At 41.5% G+C, this 22548-nt stretch overlaps 1 protein-coding gene across 3 annotated transcripts in view; it reads left to right on the top strand.

Annotated features, from left to right (window-relative positions):
* The window catches only part of LOC115165835 (vitamin D3 receptor A), an 83538-nt gene that overhangs the window by 31631 nt on the left and 29359 nt on the right, over positions 1-22548 (top strand). For 2 of the 3 annotated variants that reach the window (XM_029719255.1, XM_029719254.1), the window contains one exon: positions 21211-21358. In XM_029719255.1, coding sequence (XP_029575115.1) covers positions 21213-21358 — 146 coding nt within the window. In that variant the 5' untranslated portion in view covers positions 21211-21212. Of the gene's footprint in view, positions 1-4968; positions 5479-21210; positions 21359-22548 lie in introns of those variants that run through there. The other variant, XM_029719256.1, reaches the window with a different exon arrangement.

The following is a 22548-nucleotide window of genomic DNA, read 5'->3' on the forward strand; positions in this document are numbered from 1 at the left end:
CTCCATATTGTTACTTCTCCTCTTGTTCTTTTGCACCCCAGTATCTCTACCTGCACATCATCAACTGCACATCTATCACTCCAGTGTTAATGCTAAATTGTAATTATTTCGCCTCTTTAGTTAACTTGCTTTCTCCCCCATACAGTCTTGTCCCATTACTGAAACTCCCCTACGGGCTCAGGCAAGGCAAAGGTCAAGAGCCATGAATCCTACAAAACACAATGCTGCCAAGCCGCACTGCTTCTTGACACACTGCTCGCTTAATCCGAAAGCCAGACGCATCAATGTGTTGGAGGAAACTCAGTCCATCTGGCGACCGAAGTTAGCTTGCAGGCGCCTGGACCACCATGAGTCGCTAGAGTGTGAATGTGCAAGGAATTCCCAGCCGGCCTAACCCAGACAACCCTGGGCCATTTGTGACACAGCCTGGGATCGAACCCGGGTCTGTAGTGATTCCTTAAGCACTGCAATGCGGTGCCTGAGACAGCTGCGCCACTCTGGAGGCCCCTACCTTTGCTTTCTTGGGTACTGGAATAATGGTGGGCATCTTGAAGCAAGTGGGGACAGCAGACTGGGATAGGGAGAGATTGAATATGTCTAAACACTCCAGCCAACTGGTCTGCACATGCTTTGAGGATGCGGCTTGGGATGCTGTCTGGGCTGGCAGCCATGCGAGGGTTATTGTACTTTAATGTCTTACTCGCATTGGCCACGGAGAACGAGAGCTCACAGTTTTCGTGAGCAGTGGTGGCCTTTTTATTCTTTTGAAGCGGGCAAAGATGTTAAGCTTGTCTGGTAACGAGGTGTCGGCGTCCGCAACTTGGCTTGCTTTCCCATTTTAATCCGTGATTGTATGGAGTCTGTCACATACTTTTCGTATCTGAGCCGATGAATTAAAACTCCACTTTGACCCTGTACTGTTTTGCCTTTTTGATTGCCTTATGGGGGTCACAGCTGGTCTGGTCTGTACACGCCCACGTTCCCAGTCACTTTGTCGTGGTTAAATACGGTGGTTCGCGCTTTCAGTTTTGTGCAAATGCTACCATATATCCATGGTTTGGCTAACTCAGTCACCGAGTCATTGTATGTGTCTACTGTTCTGAGGCAAACCGGAACATTTTTCAGTTGATGTGATCAAAACAGTTTTTTGAAGCATATATTCCAATTTTTATTTTTGTTCCCAAGGAATGCTTTTTGTCTCACCACCTCTCCGCTCAATCACTGAATTTCTTGGTCTCTTATGCATTTGTAGTCAGTTTGATGCATATTCAAACCTCTGCACTTCAACTTCTGATTCCATGACTCTCTAGTCTCCAAATCTAAAATGCATTCTGCAGACCATCCCATAGGTGTGGTGTTTGGGTCTGTGGGACCTATATCCAGTTATTACTAAAAGAAAAATGATACAATTAATTATTTTTTCAATCTGAGACACATTGGCCTTGGCTCATTTTCTGTGAAGAACATGCAAAATAACACATTTTCATTGAGAGCACACTGTGTACCTCCCTACACATTTATATTACATATGTGGTGTTCAGGTCCAATGCATCTGAGGGTAATAAAAATGTGTGTTTGTGTAGGTGAAAACAAGTAAAAATTAAACAAAAAAGGTTTGCCTTCACGGTCTTCCTCCTTCCTGTGCCTGCTGTTTCAACAGCACCAAAAACCTGCCTGTCTCCCGCTTTTCTCAAACTCTTTACCCTTTCTAGTGTGTGAAACTACACAATGTCTTGCGGGAACCTGCACAATGTTATTACAATACATTATTTTGATACATTGTAAATAATTCAGTACATTCCTGCTCTACCCCAGCCAGGTGCACATTGAGGGAGGGACAACAAATAAATAGCTTAGCATGTGTGGCTCCTTACCACAATCAGTATGGCAAAAATAATCTCTGCCTTAGAAAACATTTTTTGCAGAGAGAAGCTAGTGTGGAAGGAGCATCTTCACTTTGGAAGATTAAGAATTTTCTAAATATGAGGCTCATGTCTCTGTCACTTTGGAGTCTGACAGTGAGTTGGAAGAAGAGGATGAGATTGACTCTCAGCCAGCCCCAGGACCAGCTCGACAGTAACCAGCTCATCAACAGCCTGCAGGAGGAGAAATATGGATGTCAAAAAATTGTGAAATTGAATGGTCTTCTTGCTGAAGGAATGAGCCACCCCGCATGGCTACCAATGAGATAAGGATACAACCAGGGCCAACACGGATGGCGGTTACTCATCTGCAGGACATAGTCTTCTTTTGAACTGTTCATCCCAGACACCTTCCCAAAAATGATTCTGGACTGCACTAATTTGGAGGGAAGATGTGTTTTTGGAGAGCGATGGATGGACGGAGATGGGCCCAACTCATTTACATGCATACTTTGGGGTTCTTATCCTTGCTGGTGTTTTCAAATCCAGTGGGGAATCCATGTAATTCTTGTGGGATGCAGAAACTGGCAGAGAACTTTTCTGTGCAACAATGTCTCTGGAAAACTTCCACATTTATTTCCAGGATTATCCGCTTCGATAACCGAGACACCAGACCAGCTCGGCGGCAGAGAAACAAGCTAGCTGCAATCAGGTCAGTGTGGGACAAGTGGGTGGACCGCCTTCCCCTTTTTAATAACCCTGGGCCCAACGTTACAGTTGATGAGCAGCTAATGCCATTTAGGGGCCGGTGCCCCTTCAGGCAGTACGTACTGTCTAAACCCGCAAAATATGGAATCAGATCTGGGCTGCCTGTGATGCTGCTTCATCATATGCGTGGAACTTGCAACTGTATACGGGGAAGCCAGATGGAGGAGCCCCTGAGAAGAACCAAAGGATGCAAGTTGTCCTGGATGTGACACAGGGACTCCGTGGCCACAACATCACATGCAATAACTTTTTTACTTAGCACAAGTTGGGACAGGAGCTCCTCAAGAAGAAGCTGATGATGGTAGGAAGAGTACGAAAAAACAAGCCAGAGCTCCCACCTCAGCTGTTAAATACACGGAACAGGCGTATCAATTCCTCTAAGTTTGTGTTCACGGCCGACACGTCCCTAGTGTCCTACGTGCCAAATAAAGGCAAACTGTGGTACTCGTCAGTACTCTGCATAGTGATGGGAATCTGTGGCCAGGAACATAACAAAAAACTGAAATCATAATGGATTACAATGCCACAAAAGGAGCGGTGGACAATTTAGACAAGCTGGTGACTGGCTACAGCTGCAAAAGAAGGAACACCCTGCACTGGCCACCTGTGATATTCTTCAACATCTTGGACATCTCGGCATACAACACGTTTGTCATCTGGAAGGCGTTGAACCCAGATTGGAACAGAGGGAAGCTCCGAAGGAAACGTCTCTTTCTCGAGGAGCTGGGCAAGGCATTGGTAAGGCCACAAATCCAGAGGAGGCAACATATCCCAAGGACCACAGCTTCTGCAGCCATCGTGAGGAGGGTGCTGGTGACCCATCTGCCCGACCCACAGAACCAACATCTCCAATACTGGAAGGAAGTGTGAGTGATGTTGTGTGTGTGTGTCTGACTCTCCTACCCTGGTGTGTGTGAGAGTAAAATTCCTGAACTAAGTGTTCTTTATTCTAGATTGCTGCTGGTAGCAACAAGAAGAAGCGCTGTGACGTATGTTTGGACCCAAGAAGGACAGGAAGACACAATACACGTGCAAGAAAGACATTTGCAACACACACAGTAAAATTCTGTCCCTCGTGGTGTGTAGACCGGCCTTAATTTGTGATCAATGGGACTTTTTAAAATAATTTCCATAAAATACTGTATGTACAGTTTGTCCTTCCAATTTGTTCATTTCAAAGCAGTAAACATCAATAGTGATAAACCTTGTTTCATTTATATTTGTTTATGATAACATGATTTATTCCACCAATGTTTTTTCAAATAGCGCTTTTATTGATAAATGTTATCTAGCAGAGGTAAATGGCAAATATTAACCATTGTATGCTGTCTATTGCTTGTAATTTAAGTCATCTAAGTTAAGTATTTTTACGTAAATTGTTATGGCTGTATTGTTTTAAAAACCCAATGTTGTGGGTCCGTCAGACCTGTGAACATTGGGTGAATAACAAAAACATGAACACCACCCAAGGGTTAATAGGTACGCTTACCCTAACTCTCAACCAATTTAGTAATTGTTCAACAATCTACAGATCTAAAATGAAGGGATTTTCTTAAATGAGTTTATTTTGAGTGGCTGAAGTGAAGATGAATGTGTTCCTAATCATAAATCTCCTCATGTTGCCTGTAGGGCTATTACTGCCATATTAGGCACCTTTTTGTTCAACAGGCTAATATGTTACGCTTGGCACCTTCTTTTTGCCTAACATGAAGATTTGGCAGTGGACAAAGCTCAGATCTTAATCTGTTCCCCTTCTGAACCAAGTTGATGAAATCTCAATGTTCTTGTTGAGTCCGCCCCTATTAGCTGAGGAGAACTTAATGTATAGTTTCCTCAACCCCCTCACAAACTTGGTCTCAGTGCTGTACAGACAATGTGGCGTTTCCGAAGGTCATATGTCGCTACCAGTATGTTTAATAGAGATGCGTAGCCGGATGATTCTCTTCTCAAGGGCTCATCTGCCATGTCTTGTCTTGAGGTTAAGTGCACTCCCCTACACTTTCCATCACCTGTTTGTTTTTGTAATGCAGTACTGTAATAAAATCCAAACTTTTTTTGTAGGCCCTACTCCCATTGGTCAGGTGATGTAACAACATAGCAGAGCTAAACTCTTCAGACATTTCAGAACATGGTTCTGCTAACCTACAACATTCCAATGTCATGTGGGCTGTTCCAGCTTATAGCCAATACCATAGAAAAAAATCTAAATCAAAGGGCTTATTCAGCTAGAATGTAAGTTTTGCTTTGCCAAATATTGGTTGAAAGCAACCCCACTAACTATCGGAGCACCACAATACCGTTACGCTGCATTATGTTAATATAATGCTAACTTTGATCTGTCCACACATCCTACTTACTGTGTTTATGTAATTATGTCCCCACTTAAGTGAATGTCAAGTACATACTCTTGTTTTAAAGGCTGGTCTGTTAACTGTTGCGGTTTCACTACCTAGCCTTTCCTTGCTCATGGTCCTTTTTATTTTGATTAATGGAATTGCATGTCAGGATGTTGAGAGAACATTTGTAATGCGTCTCCCTATGTTATGAGCACATTTGTGGACCTCTCTCCTTTGCCCACGCCAGTCCTGGAGTTTGCACTGCTGACCCCATGACTATGTTAAACATTAGCTAGCACCACTCGCCTCTTTTGCATCACTACCGAACCGGTACAAAGAGAGACATTACTGCACCTGAGGGGTTGAAAGAATAAGAGAGCCACCTAAAGGAGTGTTGGGCAGAGGAGAGAGGAGAATACTCGTTTTCTCGCAGACCTTGGGGGATTTTGTCTGGAACTGTATTTTCTAATTCAGAGGAAATGGATCCACAGACCCCTCTCTGAGTCGCTCAGGTCAGTGCTCCTGTGTTTTACCTAGTTTGACGAAGTCTGACTTATCAATTCTATGTTTAGTCATTTAAGAATTGCTTGTAGTTTCTGCCTAATAGTGCCCACTGTATGTAAGGTATTCTAGCTTTTATTTTAGGAGGTGAACACTTTTTTGAGCAGTTTCTTTGGGAGCTTATCTTTGTGCATTGGACTATTAAATTAGCCTGTGTTCAATGCCCGGGCCAATGAATGTGTGAACACAAGCTGTCGACAGAAAAAGACCACACGGTGAGCACTGAGCACTCATTGACAGCTCCACTCGGTGAATGCTTAGTGAGCCCATCTAATACTTGAATGTGAGTACCTAGCCTCTTGGGTTTTAATGGGCAAGTTTTAATGTGACTCTTCAGGGAAAAGTGATGGTGGCCATAGTAAAATCTAGCCTAGTCGGACTTTGCTGCCCCACATTAGCTATAAGTGTGTCAGTTCAGTTCATTTTTCATGCACTGCAGCTGTCTGCTGGGCGTTTTCATTGACGCTTTGGTTCTATACTGCAATTCTGTAATTGACAGAATTCCATTGCTGAGTTGTCACACTGGTGTTGAAATCTGACTTGAAGAGACCCCACGTGGCTTTCCAGCAGAGGGGCATTGTTCCCCACAGGAGGATCACTTTACTACAACATAGGCCTATATTGATCATGAGCAGCTATTTTGTTTACGGACAGTCTTAACATATGTTAACAAACAAAAAAGTGAAAGGGATTTGCAAAAACAGCAAAATATGAATATACTAGTCCCTTGTATTTTGCAGTTTTGGTAAATCTCTTTCAGTTGTTTTTGAAATTCCTTTCCTAACAAAATTGGCTACTTTCCTAGTTCTGCTCTAAATGAGGAGTTCAGAAATGCTGTGTCATTTGTAGAGCCCAACCGAAAAATCGGTTGGCTGATATTATCGGCTGATTATTAGCCTTTCACCGAAATATTTGTACAAGTCTTTTTTCCGCCGATAAAGCACAAATTGTATATACATAGAATGAACAAATGTGCTCGTTTGCTGCTCATTGAACATCATTCAGCCCGAAAGTCCCAACGTGACTAAGTGGGCATGGTGGTTTGACGGTGGTGCATGGTGGTTATAATTAAAAGTACACTTTACCAAACAAGTAGCCCTGTCATCACATGCTCACTTGGTTAACATTAGCTGACTAGCTAACCAGCAAGGTAGTTAGGCACTATCTAGCCAGCAAGGTAGTTAGCCAGGCTAGCTTGCAATCTGTGCTACTTATGTGCAAACACTAGACTGGTGCCCAAGTCAACGCTGACTCATCCTTCATACAATAATAACACTGTTACCATCTGGGCCTGTTATGTTAATGGCGTTATTTAGATGGCGCAGATAAATCATTCTGCCCATGTGCATCATTAGTGATGAGAATGTTAGCTAGCTAGCTAAATTAAGACTAAATTAAAACCAGTGCGGCAGGCAAGCGTTTTACTGCATTAACGTTTTGTCATCAGTGCATGCCATTTGCAGTTGAAATATATAGCCAGTACATTTTGTATTGAAAAACAGTAATTTATGGTTTCAGTAAGAATAATTTTTTGTAATGAACAGCTTGTCATAACACAGTACATTGTGATAACAAGCCAGAGAGAGAGAGAAAAGAGGAGATAGGAATCCCAATGGGCAATGAATGGAGGAACGTATAACGCCTCACAGCACTTTCGATCAGTCGCGTTCACGTTGTCATGCTGTGTTGCGTGGTTGCCGAGCTATTCACCAGGCAATTGCTTCTCAGTCAGGGTGAGTCAAGAAACCTGCCTATTTTCCTCAACTACGTAATATCACAATTCCAAAACTGCGATATTACAGAGAACAAGTTAATTAACTCACATCTCTGAAAAATATTTAATGTTGTACTTCTTGTTGACAAAATTCATGCTAATGGTTTTTGTTTTTGAGCTAGTTCCCAATTGACTCCCATACAGTCATTGAAGGAAAGCTCTCCTTGTCCCAGAATTGCCAGAATGCACTGCGCGTTTCATTGACGATGCATGGGAAACATACACAATGGCTGTTAATACAATGGAGTTTCCCCATCTCTCGAAAGTATCTCTGAACAAGCTCTCATTGCGAGGTTGCCGTAAAGTGTTTATTTACATGACCTTTGACTGTTTTAAAGCACTAGTAAATGTACTCAATGCAAAGTGGTGGCATTATGAACCGCATGTTACAGGATTTTACTGCATAGTTTGATCTTATGAAAAGTGCAGTTTCAGGTTTATTTTGAGACCAAGTTCAATTAATTCAGCCCTTGTTTATTAGTGTGCTTGTGGTTCTTCAGCACAAACACTTCTACATTCTTATCTACTCCCATAGATGGGTACAACTTAAAGATGTCTAAGAAGGTAAACTGAAGAAGTGTTTTGTATTTACTTTCATATTTATAGAGGATAAAGTTGCTTTTTGGTGGTTATCATGTAAACCACAATGTTCTTTAAGTAATGTACTTGTAATGTTAAGAAAACATAATTTAAAATATCTGCGAATCCTTTGGAGCACAATTTTTAAATATTTGAAAGTATTTTTTTCTTTCCACACTATCGGCAGATGTAATTGGGGATTTTTGCCTCCCTAAAATCAGTATCTGACCCAAAAATCACATTTCGGTCGGGCTCTAGTCATTTGCCTTATTTGGTTTTTGCTTGTTATTTTACACATTAACAATATCCTGTTTCCCAGCTGTTTAAAAGTACTCTACTTTTCTTTGCATTACACAGGGCTGTAGTACATGCTTGTGCTCTCATGCAGTTATTTGACTAGTTGTTTCCGCAAGGTAGGAGGATTTGCCACATCTAAACCTTTGACCATGTATGTTATTACTGCCCTGTGGGGAACATACAAGTCATCTCTCCTTTTACCTTATCGGTCTGCCCTCCATTCTCTCTAATTGTCAGTCAAAGCTGCCTGAGTAAGATGGCTGACATATCAGTCTTACTAGGAGTAACAAATGGCTTGCTGCTCTATAAGGAAGTTCATCTCCCTCCAGCTCATCATGCACTGTGATAACCTCTCAGCCCGATAGGCTACACCGTTGGACGTGTCTCACACTAGTTTACATCCCAAAGGTTACAAGCCAGTCTGTTTTTGTTAACTGCTTTATGCACTTATCAGAGTTCAGGCAATCATTCCCACAGAGAGGGATTTCTTTGCTGTGGTAATCTGATTTGTGTTTCTGTCTGTGTGCATCCTCTGACTGTTGCGCCTCTGAACTTTGAACTACAGCCCTCTCTTGATTAAGTCAAGGCAAATGGAGGATGGGCTGAAAGCATATTTTAGAGAAGGGACGGGGTGAGAGGTTTAGATTTTGTGTGGTCACAAGATGACACACCTTGACCCCAGTCAGAGATGCCATACTTCATCCTGTCCAGTTTCGGAGACCATAAGCACTACAGTTCTCTTTTTAGTTTGCTCTTAAATGTATCTATTAATGTAATGACAGTCTCTTACTGTTGAAGTAAATAAAAGATTGATCAAAGGGAAAGTTGGCTTAGTTACTAATAATACATAGCTAGTAGAATTCAGATATACATTCCACCATGGTTGCGAGAGAGGTGTGTGTGTGGACAGTCGGCATCGTAAAGCTCAGCTCAGTTATGCTGCTATGCAAGTTTATGTTCCTGTTATTCATCCCTACGAGGCCTTGCCGAAGGGATTTGGGGCCCCCCATACCACTCTAAACCACAAGTGTTTTTTTTTTTCTCTCTCCCTTCTCACTTTTGTCAGCCTGCCAACAACACGGCGGCCTATTCATTTCCAGCCAATGCCGAAAACAAGGTCCAAAGTTCAGAGTCGCTGCAGCAGTGTGGACCTGGGGACAGGGATAATGTTTTTTGTTTATTTTATTCTATTGCTTTGATGAGCAAGAGAATAATATTAGTTATCCAGTTTCGGATGCCCATATCCAGGGATGCTTAGGGAAGCCTGGTGATTTCATTAGCATATTATCTGTTATGTACAGTCATGGCCAAAAGTTTTGAGAATGACACAAATATTAATTTCCACAGTTTGCTGCTTCAGTGTCTTTAGATATTTTTGTCAGATGTTACTATGGCATACTGAAGTATAATTACAAGCATTTCATAAGTGTTAACGGCTTTTATTGACAATTACATGAAGTTGATGCAGAGTCAATATTTGCAGTGTTGACCCTCCTTTTTCAAGACCTCTGCAATCAGCCCTGGCATGCTATCAATTAACTTCTGGGCCACATCCTGACTGATGGCAGCCTATTCTTGCATAATCAATGCTTGGAGTTTGTCAGAATTTGTGGGTTTTTGTTTGTCCACCCGCCTCTTGAGGATTGACCCCAAGGTCTCAATGGGATTAAGGTCTGGGGAGTTTCCTGGCCATGGACCCAAAATATCGATGTTTTGTTCCCCGAGCCACTTAGTTATCACTTTTGCCTAATGGCAAGGTGCTCATCATGCTGGAAAAGGCATTGTTCGTCACCCAACTGTTCCTGGATGGTTGGGAGAAGTTGCTCTCAGAGGATGTTTTGCTACCATTTGTTATTCATGGCTGTGTTCTTACGCAAAATTGTGAGTGAGCCCACTCTCTTGGCTGAGAAGCAACCCCACACATGAATGGTCTCAGGATGCTTTACTGTTGGCATAACACAGGACTGATGGTAGCGCCCACCTTGTCTTCTCCGGACAAGCTTTTTTCCGGATGCCCCAAAGAATCGGAAAGGGGATTCATCAGAGAAAATGACTTTACCCCAGTCCTCAGCAGTCCAATCCCTGTACCTTTTGCAGAATATCAGTCTCCCTGATGTTTTTCCTGGAGAGAAGTGGCTCTTTGCTGCCCTTCTTGACACCAGGCCAACGTCCAAAAGTCTTGGCCTCACTGTGTGTGCAGATGCACTTACACCTTCCAGTCTGTTATTCAAACTCAATCAGTATGACAGAGTGATCTCCAGCCTTGTCCTAGTCAACACTCACACCTGTGTTAATGAGAGAATCACTGACATGATGTCAGCTGGTCCTTTTGTGGCAGGGCTGAAATGCAGTGGAAATGCTTTTTTGGGATTCAGTTCATTTGCATGGCAAAGAGGGACTTTGAAATTAATTGCAATACATCTGATCACTCTTCATAACATTCTGGAGTATATGCAAATTGCCATCATACAAACTGAGGCAGCAGACTTTGTGAAAATTAATGTTTGTGCCATTCTCAAAACTTTTGGCCACGACTGTACAGCTGGGCATGTGTTGAACCTGGGCTTACTGTGCCCATTGTTAAACAGCCATGTCTCTGCTGCAGAAGTACACAGGATTGATGACTTGGCCCGTATGCCACCATGTGTTTTTTTTGGCATGTCACGTTTGTGCATCTCACCCTGGTCTCACCCTCGCCTGCTCCTTGTCTGCCCTCAACTCACTAAGAATAGGAGGCCGCCCACCTGCTTTTTTTGGCCCTTTAGCTCAATTCTGCCCCTATGATTGTTGCTGTAATAACATGCACAACAAGTGAGGCAGCACGCAATGGTGCTGTGACCTGGTCTTTGTTATTTTTTTTGCGTGTAACTTAGGGTGTGGTTTCACTGGCCAATCAGAGCAATGTGTCCATGGGGGGCGCGGTAGCCGCGTTAGCCAATCTGAACATTGTGTGAATTTTTTTGGGAAGGCCTGGGGAAGGCTTTGCCCCGTCGTTGGGTTTTATGTCTGTGACTAAATGCGACTCTCACATGGCCCCTTTCCTATGGCCCCCCATCTTAATGGTTTCTGGGTCGTTTGCTCTATGAGCGAGTGTCCGGTTAGATAACATCAGCGCTTTCTTCCCTCTTGTGTGATGTCCTGTAGCTGCACTGAGGTTGGTTGTTTCTCAGGTCAGGTCTGGAGCGACAATAGGAACAACGTGTAGTGACTGGTTAATCATCCTGATTAATAGTTACGTCCCTGAGTAGCAAACTATTGCACAGCAACGTAACATTCAACCTAGCCCAGGGCTCTAGGCTGCGACCATTTAGTCGCATTTTGCGACCCTTTGACATGGCTGCGCAAGTAAAATGTTTAATTGGTCGCGTCAGTGCAGGTGTCAAATTCAATGGTCACCTCACTCAAAACCAAGGCTTGAAGTGAACTTTTTTTTGCCACTTGTTCTTTTGGACAAGTAGGAAAGATATATTTATTTATTTCACTTGTCCGAAAGCTGAAGTCTTAAAACCATTTTTGCTGCATTGTATTATGCAAGGAACCACTTTACAAATACAATGCTTTACTATCCTTTTTCCATAGAACCAGTCAAATGTAGGCTATACTCTGCCTATTAGGCTTGAATATGCTAAATGAGCCGTCTAAAAATACAACTTTTCCCATTTAAGGCTCTCCTGGAGGATGGTTGGCTACCCTTGGAAACCTTTAAAATTAGAGGTCGACCGATTAATCGGAATGGCCGATTTAATTAGGGCCGATTTCAAGCTTTCATAATAATCGGTTTTGTTGGCCACCGATTTGCCGAATTAATTTTTATATGTATGTGTGTATTATTTATTTTTTTACACCTTTATTTAACTAGGCAAGTCAGATTAAGAAGACATTCTTATTTTCAATGACGGCCTAGGAATGGGGGTTAACTGCCTTGTTCAGGGGGGATTCCTTTTTGCAACCTTCCAGTTACTAGTCCAACGCTCTAACCACCTGCCTTACATTGCACTCCATTGCACTTTATTGATGTATTATATTAAGTGTTCATTCAGTATTGTTGTAATTAGAGGTCGACCGATTATGATTTTTCAACGCTGATACCGATTATTGGACGACCAAAAACGCTGATACCGATTTAATCGGACGTAAAAAAATAGTTTTTAAAAAATTATTATTTAAAAAAGATATAATTTATTTTTTTATTTTATTTGTAATAATGACAATTACAACAATACTGAATAAACACTTATTTTAACTTAATATAATACATAAATACTATCAATTTAGCCTCAAATAAATAATGAAGCATGTTTAATTTGGATTAAATAATGCAAAAACAAAGTGTTGGAGAAGAAAGAAAGTGCAATATGTGCCATGTAAAAAAGCTAACGTTTAAGTTCCTTGCTCAGAACATATGAACGCTGGTGGTTCCTTTTAACATGAGTCTTCAATATTCCCAGGTAAGAAGTTTTAGGTTGTAGTTATTATAGGAATTATAGGACTATTTCTCTCTATACGATTTGTATTTCATATACCTTTGACTATTGGATGTTCTTATAGGCACTTTAGTATTGCCAGTGTAACAGTATAGCTTCCGTCCCTCTCCTCGCTCCTACCTGGGCTCAAACCAGGAACACATCGACAACAGCCACCCTCGAAGCAGCGTTACCCATGCAGAGCAATGGGAACAACTACTCCAAGTCTCAGAGCGAGTGACGTTTGAAACTCTATTAGCGCGTATCCGGCTTGGGAGTTGATAGGCTTGAAGTCATAAACAGCGCAATGCATTGCGAAGGGCTGCTGGCAAACGCACGAAAGTGCTGTTTTGAATGAATACTTATGACCCTGCTGGTGCCTACCATCGCTCAGTCAGACTGCTCTATCATATCATAGACTTAATTATTATATAATAAACACACAGAAATACGAGCCTTAGGTCATTAATATGGTCGAATCCGGAAACTATTATCTCAAACAAAACGTTTTTCCTGTCAGTGAAATACGGAACCGTTCCGTATTTTATCTAACGGGTGGCATCCCTAAGTCTAAATATTCCTGTTACATTGCACAACCTTCAATGTTATGTCATAATTGCGTACAATTCTGGCAAATTAGTTCGCAACGAGCCAGGCGGCCCAAACTGTTGCATATACCCTGACTCTGCGTGCAATGAACGCAAGTGAAGTGACACAATTTCATGTTAGCAAGCAATATTAACTAAGTATGCAGGTTTAAAAATATATACTTTTGTATTGATTTTAAGGAAAGGCATTGATGGTTATGGTTAGGTACATTGGTGCAACGACAGTGCTTTTTTTCGCAAATGCGCTTGTTATATCAACACCCGTTTGTCGATGTTGGCTGTCTTTGTTAGGAAGAAATAGTCTTCACAGTTCGCAACGAGCCAGGCGGCCCAAACTGCTGCATATACCCTAACTCTGTTTGCAGGAGAAGTGACACATTCTCCCTAGTTAAAAGAAATTCATGTTAGCAGGCAATATTAACTAAATATGCAGGTTTAAAAATATATACTTGTGTATTGATTTTAAGAAAGGCATTTATGTTTATGGTTGGAGCAACGTGTACCTAAGCGATTATATGCAACGCAGGACAGGCTAGATAAACTAGTAATATCATCAACCATGTGTAGTTAACTAGTGATTATGATTTTTGTTTTTTATAAGATAAGTTTAATGCTAGCTAGCGACTTACCTTGGCTTCTTACTGCATTCACGTAACAGGCAGGCTCCTCGTGTAGTGCAATGTAAAGCAGGTGGTTAGAGCGTTGGACAAGTTAACTGTAAGGTTGCAAGATTGAATCCCCGAGCTGACAAGGTAAAAATCTGTCGTTCTGCCCCTGAACAAGGCAGTTAACCCACCGTTCCTAGGCCGTCATTGAAAATAAGAATGTGTTCTTAACTGTCTTGCCTAGTTAAAGGTCTTAAAAAAAATCGGCGTCCAAAAATACCAATTTCCGATTGTTATGAAAACCTGAAATCGGCCCTAATTAATCGGCTATTCCGATTAATCGGTCAACCTCTAGTTGTAATTGTCATTATTACAAATAAATAAAAGAATCGGCCGATTAATCAGTATCAGCCTTTTTTGGTCCTCCAAGTATTGGTATCGGCGTTAAAAAAGCATAATTGGTCGACCTCAATTTAAAATATTGCAACATTACAATTTATAACCAAATACTATTTGTCTTGATAAAAGAATTCCTTCCTGGGCTTGAAATTAAAGGCGTCCCTGGGACGATTACAAAAAAATGGCGAAGACCAAAACACACTGGGACAGTTCTGGGATGACAGATCCAAAAATCATACAACCACTCCACATCAAAATATTGTAAAGCAATGAGGCTGATGCAACAGATCAGACCATTTAGCGTAAAATATTGACAGTTCTTAAAAGCTCACCACACGTGTGAGCGGTTTCATGTGAGGAAGATAAATATCTGTTAGAGGGGAGATCTAAAGATGCATCAACTGGCATGGGTTACTAATATGACTAGGATTGTGCCTTTGGCTGCTGGACAGTTAAGTAACATTGATTTGAAAACCTATAGAACTTGAGAGAAATGCTGGTTTCAATGACATGTGAAGTGTTTATTAAAAAAAAAAAAAATACCCTCAACATGTCTATAGTTATATTTTGGCTAGGCTTCTTTGAAACAAGGTAAGACATGCATCATAAAATGACATAAAACGTTGATTTTAAACAATTACGTTTATGGTTAAAGTTTCAAAATGCTGATTTGCCTCTGCTCAGATTCCATGTGGGTGATGTGTGGTGCACAAGAGGTGCTGTCCTTCACTCTCCGGTCTTGTGACCATTTGATCTGAACGAACCGTGCCTCAAGTATGTCGACAGAATGAAGTCTTTTAGACGTTTAATGTAAATTATCCTTCATTATATTTGTCAAACATGACTGGCGTCTAGCCTATATTTATATAATTAAAAAGTCTCATTAAAGTTTTGTTACATTTTCCTCCAAGTATCGGTATCGGCGTTGAAAAAGCAAAATTGGTCGACCTCAATTTAAAATATTGCAACATTACAATTTACAACCAAATACTATTTGTCTTGATAAAATAATTAATGTCTGCATGTCTGCGTCTGTTTTGGACATGAAGGTGTAGCCATTCGGACAACTTAAATCTATGTTCTTGTCTTTTTTTACTTGTCCCGGACAACCATTAATGTCAAGCATTTGGCGTCTAAAACCATGATTTGGTCAAACCGTACACCTAAATTAAAGTGCATTGATTTCTGCCATGAAAGTGCATGCCCTGCCTCTGACTGTTCCTGCTGTGATGAGAGAGCTACTCACATTCCCTCTCCCTCCCCTGCGCAATGCATTTTGAGGAAAGAAATGCATTCTTCAAAATGCAATTGTGGGAAAAACTGTTTAAAAAAATAAGTAATAAAATATGCTGTTAGTTGGAGAGAGGAGTGTCTTTTCTCAACTCAATATTGTGCGATTGACACAGTTTTAAAAACCAACGTTTCTGGCATGTCTTTCAGCTGTAGAGCGTGCAAATGTTTTTAGGATATTACTGCTAGATGAATCAACTACACAGCTAACTATCAGCACTATTTAAAGTTGCCCATCTAGCTAATGTGTTTCCACTTCCTCAGGTCTTGAGTTATCCCCAAATGAATTAGCCTGTTAGCGAGTGCAAATGGATCTCTATTGAGCAAAAATAAAATCTCAATTCTGGAGTGCTATTTTGACAGTAGAATATATCAAGAATAACCTAATTGTCAACCAAAAATGTATTAAAATCACTCGTTTTAGGTTGGACATATTTGGTTTGAAAAATCTATCATACCATCTCAGTAGTCAAATTTTCAACAACAAAAAATCGCGCTGAATGCATTTATAAGGTGATTACTAATTTAATGGGCTGGTGCCACCAACTGAGAAAGTTAGTCTGGAGCCCTGACCTTTCTTTTCATTATCTTCTCAGTGTGAGACTCCAGGCAGGCGGTCGTTCACTGTCAGAGGTCTGTTGTGGAACATCAGATTTGTGATGGCAAGAACTCACAAAGAGAAGACTGGCACTGTACTACTTGTTAGTGGATGGTGTGTGTCAAGAGACCAGAAGACAGATGCAGTCAAAGCAGGGTGGAGGATCCATGTTTTGTCTCCTGGCCTGCATAAATTAGATGAAACTAGCTTAATATTGTTGCTTTATTGCACTTGTTCCATTTGTTTACATAAGAGCCCCCATCCAGTGAAATAGCATACATTGCTGCACCACATGTGTTGATAGTTGGATGTTTACTGGGTCTTGTTGAGCATCTGCTCAAGGACTAAATGGCATTGACCTGACAGAGATTTGTCTTCTTGCTCTATTCATTAAACAGCACTGTTGGCTGGTGGATCATGTTTCGAAAGAAAGGGATTATCCCCATGTTGTGGAGAGCGCAGAGAATTGTTTTATGGGACAACCGCCACTATCCATGTCAAAATGACAATTAAACCAAGCTACCAGCCAAGCTAACAAAAATACAGCAGATGTTGAAAGTGCACATACATTGACCCAGCACTATTAGGAAAGTTAGTCCTAGTTTTCATTCAGCTCTGTGTTTGGGGCTTTAAAAGCCTGTGTTTCAATGATTGGCACAATGATGGGGAAGCCCTGGCCCAATCCTAAATCGACCCCTAAGCCCTACTCCCTATGCACTTGTGGAGATCTGAGTGGATTTGGCAGGTGTAAGAAATATGGTAATCGTTCCATCTTGCCCTCTGATAGGCTAGGGTGTAGGGGCTTGGGTTGATTTGGGATTGGTCCTCTATCTCATATGAGACTGGCAAGTGGCAACGCTGGAATAGTTTACCATTGGGGCAGCCTGGCTTTATATTAGGCACCTCTGTCTCTATGCAATTCTTTGCCAGTCAGACCAACAACCTAATGATTGCTTCCAGGAATAGAGAGGGACTCGCTTCGCCAGTCTGCATTATGTTTTCAGCTTCCAGCTAAAGAAAAACAACTTGTTTTTCTGTTCTGGCCCTGTGGTGAGCCGTGGACGAAAGAACAAAATGCTCAAACCAACCAGTGCCTTTGTCAGCAGAGAAACAGATGACAGCTGTTCAGTTATTCACATCTTGGCTAAACCTTGTTGATTTCTCTAGTACAGCGATGAATTATGTTATGGTCTGTGGTTGGGCTGATTTGATAGTGTGTTGCCCATGTTTATCAATCAACATCCTGTGTCTGCATTGAATCCCCATGCATATGTACACACACCCCTGTTACACATGGGTCATTACTTGCTAAATAAGAATTTTATTATTGCTGTTTTTCAGTCTGGTTCAGAATGTGCTAGTACTGTGTATTGAGAAATGGCATGTCCTTGTTTTCTATGTATAAGGGGGTTATTGGTGTTTGGCATTTTGATGGAACTGCCTAATCAGTAGGGTTGGGCGACCTATATCAAATGAATTCTATTTTTGTGTGATATTCCTAATGCCTGTAATATTTTTTTTAATGTTTTTATGAGCTTTTGTGCACTTGTTCTCGTGTTGTCTTTTTGGTCTCGTCTCCTATGCTCTTTCTATGCTCTGTATACCTTCCCATTTACACCAGAGATTAGTATATAATGACGAGATGCTTATGTCTCTGCCTTAACAATGGGAGTCGTTGTCCCAAAGGCGGGAAGGCAGGCAACAAGCTTAGGCCCAAAATAAGCCCATAGAAACGCATTGGCTTTATTTTGGACAGATTATAACGAGAGTGAAACCTCTCGCTTTGCTTCTTCCCCTCTATGGTTTACACACAAACCAAGCCCCTGCCACTCAAAACAACAAAGATGAGCGATCACTTCTTCCTCTCTGACGAGCTGTTTCAACTTTTTGCATTTGAGGTTTGGTCCAACAGAATCGGTCATATGGACACAAACGTTTTGAGACATTATTTTACTGTAATAGAGAAGTTAACCTTTTCTATTGATAACCTTTTTATGTTTCAACTCTTCAAATTGTGAGCAGAGCAGACACTACTAAAATGAGACCATCAATGAGCACTGATTCTGGAAAATAAACGCACAGTTTGTCGGGTGCATCGTTGTGGTACCACATGCTGTTAGCAGCTTTATAGCTGAAGACTGTTGTACTAGCTGTCTAGTCTGTGTTTTATAAATGTGCAACAATAATCACAATTATAAGGAATTGGCAACTCATTGTTATTCTGAGGAATAAGGTAGGCCACTTGATTTTAACATCTGAACAAAGTGGACAAGCTAACATGCTGCTCAAACAGTTAGGGACGGACCGAAGGGTGTGTTCATAACAATTCTAAGTTGGCTAAACTTGAAATATAAAGATTAGCTAGCTACTCACAAGCAGGTGGTCTTGTGCTTGAGAGGTTGTTTATATACTTAGCTGAAATAAAAGATCCCAGACATTTTCCACAAAAAAGCGTATTTCTCAAAAATATTGTGCACAGATTTGTTTACATCCCTGTTAGTGAGCATTTCTACGTTGCCAAGATAATCCATCCACCTGACAGGTGTGGCATACCAAGCAGCTGATCATTACACAGGTGCAACTTGTGCTGGGGACAATAGAAGGCCACTAAAATGTTCAGTTTAGTCACATAACACAATGCCACGAGCGTGCAATTGGCATGCTGACTGCAGGAATCTACTAGAGCGGTTGCCACAATTTAATGTTAATTTGGCTACCATAAGCCGCCTCCAATGTTGTTCAACCGGCCTCACAACCGCACAGTAACCACGCCAACCCAGGACCTCCACATCCGGCTTCTTCACCTGCGGGATCGTCTGAGGCCAGCCACCCGGACAGCTGATGAAACGGTGGGTTTGCACAACCTGAAGAGTTACTGTACAAACTGTTAAAACGTCTGCGTGCTCGTCATCCTCACCAGGGTCTTGACCTGACAGCAGTTCAGCGTCGTAATCTACGTCAGTAGGCAAATGCTCACCTTTGACGGCCACTGGCCTGCTGAAGAGGTGTGTTCTTCACGGATGATTCCCGTTTCAACTGTACTGGGCATACGGTGGTGTATGTGTGAGGGTTTTGCTGATGTCAATGTTGTGAACAGAGTGCCCCATGGTGGGGATATGGTATGGGCAGGCATAAGCTACGGACAACAAACACGAGATCCTGAGGCCCATTGTTGTGCCATTAATCTGCCGCCATCACCTCATGTTTGAGCATGATAGTGCATGGCCCCATGTCACAACGATCTGTACACAATTCCTGGAAGCAGAACATGTCCCAGTTCATCCATGGCCTGCATACTCACCAGACAAGTCACTCATTGAGCATGTTTGGAATGCTCTGGATCGACGTGTACAACAGCGTGTTCAGGTTCCGGCCAATATCCAGCAACTTCGCACAGCCGTTGAAGAAGAGTGGGTCAACATTCCACAGGCCACAATCAACAACTTGATTATCTCTATACGAAGGTGTTTTTTAAGGTATCTGTGACCGACATATCTGTATTCCCAGTCATGTGACATCCATCGATTAGGGCCTAATGACTTCATTTAAATTGACTGATTTCCTTATCTGAACTGTAACTCAGTAAAGTCTTTGAAATTGTTAAATGTTGCGTTTTATATTTTTGTTCAGTGTAATACCCGTGTTCATTTTATATAGTCTCATGCTTATTCTAAGAAGTTACGCATGGTTCTGGTTAAATTTGTAACAAAAATAGCATTTTTATAGACTCTTAAAAACCAGATCAGTGAATATTGAAAAAAAATGACATGTTAAAATAATATAATTATTACTGGGTTGTGGAAGGCTTGGGCCTATATTTAGCCTAGATATAATGTAACAAACCCAGAATTAATTAGATTATTGGTGACTGTTTGAAATGCTGTCTATTTTACCTTTTAATAGTACATCAACATTTATTTAGACAACAGTTAATAAACAAGATGTATGTTGTGAATCACTCTTAATTTAGAAAAAAATTGAGGTGATTTTTAGGTCGTATCACCCTGCCCTGCTAATCCGGGTGACTGGATTTATTCCATGTTTGTTTGTCCCTGGTTTTACTTTTTCCTTAACTTTTGAGTTATTTATCAGATGCTCTTATCCAGAGTGATTTACAGTAGCAATTAGGGTTACGTGCCTTGCTCAAGTGCATATCGACAGATTTTTTTTCACCTTGTCGGCTTGGGATTTGAACCAGCGACCTTTTTGTTACTGGCCCAACGCTCTTAATCGCTACGCTACCTTCCTGGACCTGTTCCCAGTTTCCTGCTTCATCCTCTACTGCAGGGATCATCAACTACATTCAGACACATTTTTTTGTATTTCTTGAGCGGATGGTCAGCGGTCAGAACATGATTACAAATAATAAATGCTATAAAATTTTACTAAAACATTATTTCAAATCTTTCTTACATTTATATACAATCACATCTCTAATTATGCGTGGGAATACATTGGAACAGATTATGAAAATGTAAAACCACTTGAAGCTCATTTGCTGGTGTTTTTAGTCTAAAATCACCCACAGGCCAAATTGAGCCCGGGCAGCCAGTTGGGGAACCCTGCCCTACAGGCAGGCTAATCCCTGTCTGGCCATGTGACTGACTGTTGACACTTTCTCACACCCCGTCAATCATAACCTCTTCCCGGTTCTCTTTTCTTTGGTCCAGCTTCCTGTTCCGTGTTAGATCTGCTTCATCTTCCTGGGAGGTCCCTAATTCCTATATTTAACACCGCTACTAGAATATAATATCTCTCTGCTCTTCTCTCTCCATACAATGCCAGAGGATCTTTTGGCTGTCAAAGGAAATTAGGCAGAGTGAGATTGAAAAGGGGTTTGGGTGTGCTACCTCGGGTGTGCATTACTTCAGTTCTTTTCATTGACAGGGACAAATGGCGTTAACTCACTACAGAGCCAATAACAGGAACAAATATTGGGCTGTTTCTTGTCTTGTGGCTTATGATGATTTCCCCAACACCTGTCTCTATAATTTGAGTTGCAACACATGGGAAGGATGGACTGCACCAGACCACTGCTTACCAAACACACTCTCTCCTCTCTCATTGCAGTGATGGAGACCATGGCTGTGAGCACGTCTCTGGTGGGGCCTGATGAGTTTGACCGCAACGCGCCGCGCATCTGTGGCGTCTGTGGCGACAAGGCCACAGGCTTCCACTTCAACGCCATGACCTGTGAGGGCTGCAAAGGCTTCTTCAGGTGGGTACTGACCAGGACAGGTACACTATGCATGGGATGGGTTTGCTGGAGGGTCCAGTTTGACTTGGAACAGAAAGGGTTATCCAGGGTTGTCTTTTATTTCTGCTTGCTTGCCCTAATGAACACAATGTAGTGGAGTAGCCTGTGGGGCTCCAGGGCTTATTATGGCTCAATACTTCCCACACAGCGGAGGACATACCACACTGTCCGGGAATAAAAGCAATGTAGGCAATATTGAAATTCTGACAGCCTCTGATCCAAGCCAAACTAAAGTGTTGTCCATATGGAAGCTTATTATCTGGAATCTTTTTAAAGCTAGAACAAGCTGGTCTTTTGAGCAGGAACGGGAGAATGTATTTTTGTTTAATGACAAGGAATAGGCCGAGAGGTTGTAACTTTATTAATGTGGCCAAGATCTGTCGTTTGTGGCTATTTTACAGCACACGATGTCAGAAACCACAGCCTTGTTATAAACTTGTTCACAGTAAACTAGTTTAGTCGATCATAGAAACAAGTGATCGTAATCAGCGAGTCCAACGCCACTGTATATCTTTAGAAGTAAAATCAAGTATGTCATAGACGACCAGTTCGCTGCTGAGTTCAAAGCTGAGCGGTTTCCCTTCGATTCTTTAACTTTGATTTCTTGAAACATGAAGAAAATCAAGAAACATCTAAAAAACTGTAGGGTTGTAGGTTTTATTTATTTTTTATTTAACCTTTTATTTAACTAGGCAAGTCAGTTAAGAACAAATTCTTATTTACAATGACGGCCTAGTGGGTTAACTGCCTTGTTCAGGGGGAGAACGACAGATTTTTACCTTGTCAGCTCGGGGATTCGATCTTGCAACCTTTCGGTTACTGGCCCAGCGCTCTAAACACTAGGCTACCTGCCGCCCCTATAGGGTATACCTGCTGCCCCTATTAGAGGTCGACCGATGATGATTTTTCGACGCCGATACCGATTTATTGGAGGACCAAAAAAAGCCGCTACCGATTAATCGGCCAATATTTTCATTTATTTTTAATTTTTTTTTAAATATATTTGTAATAATGACAACAATACTGAATGAACACTTATTTTAATATAATACAGAAATAAAATCTATTTAGTCTCAAATAAATAATGAAACATGTTCAATTTGGTTTAAATAGTGCAAAAACACAGTGTTGGAGAAGAAAGTAGAAGTGCA

Source organism: Salmo trutta, chromosome 28 (genome assembly GCF_901001165.1).
Source record: "Salmo trutta chromosome 28, fSalTru1.1, whole genome shotgun sequence".
In the NCBI taxonomy this organism is placed as follows: Eukaryota; Metazoa; Chordata; class Actinopteri; order Salmoniformes; family Salmonidae; genus Salmo; species Salmo trutta.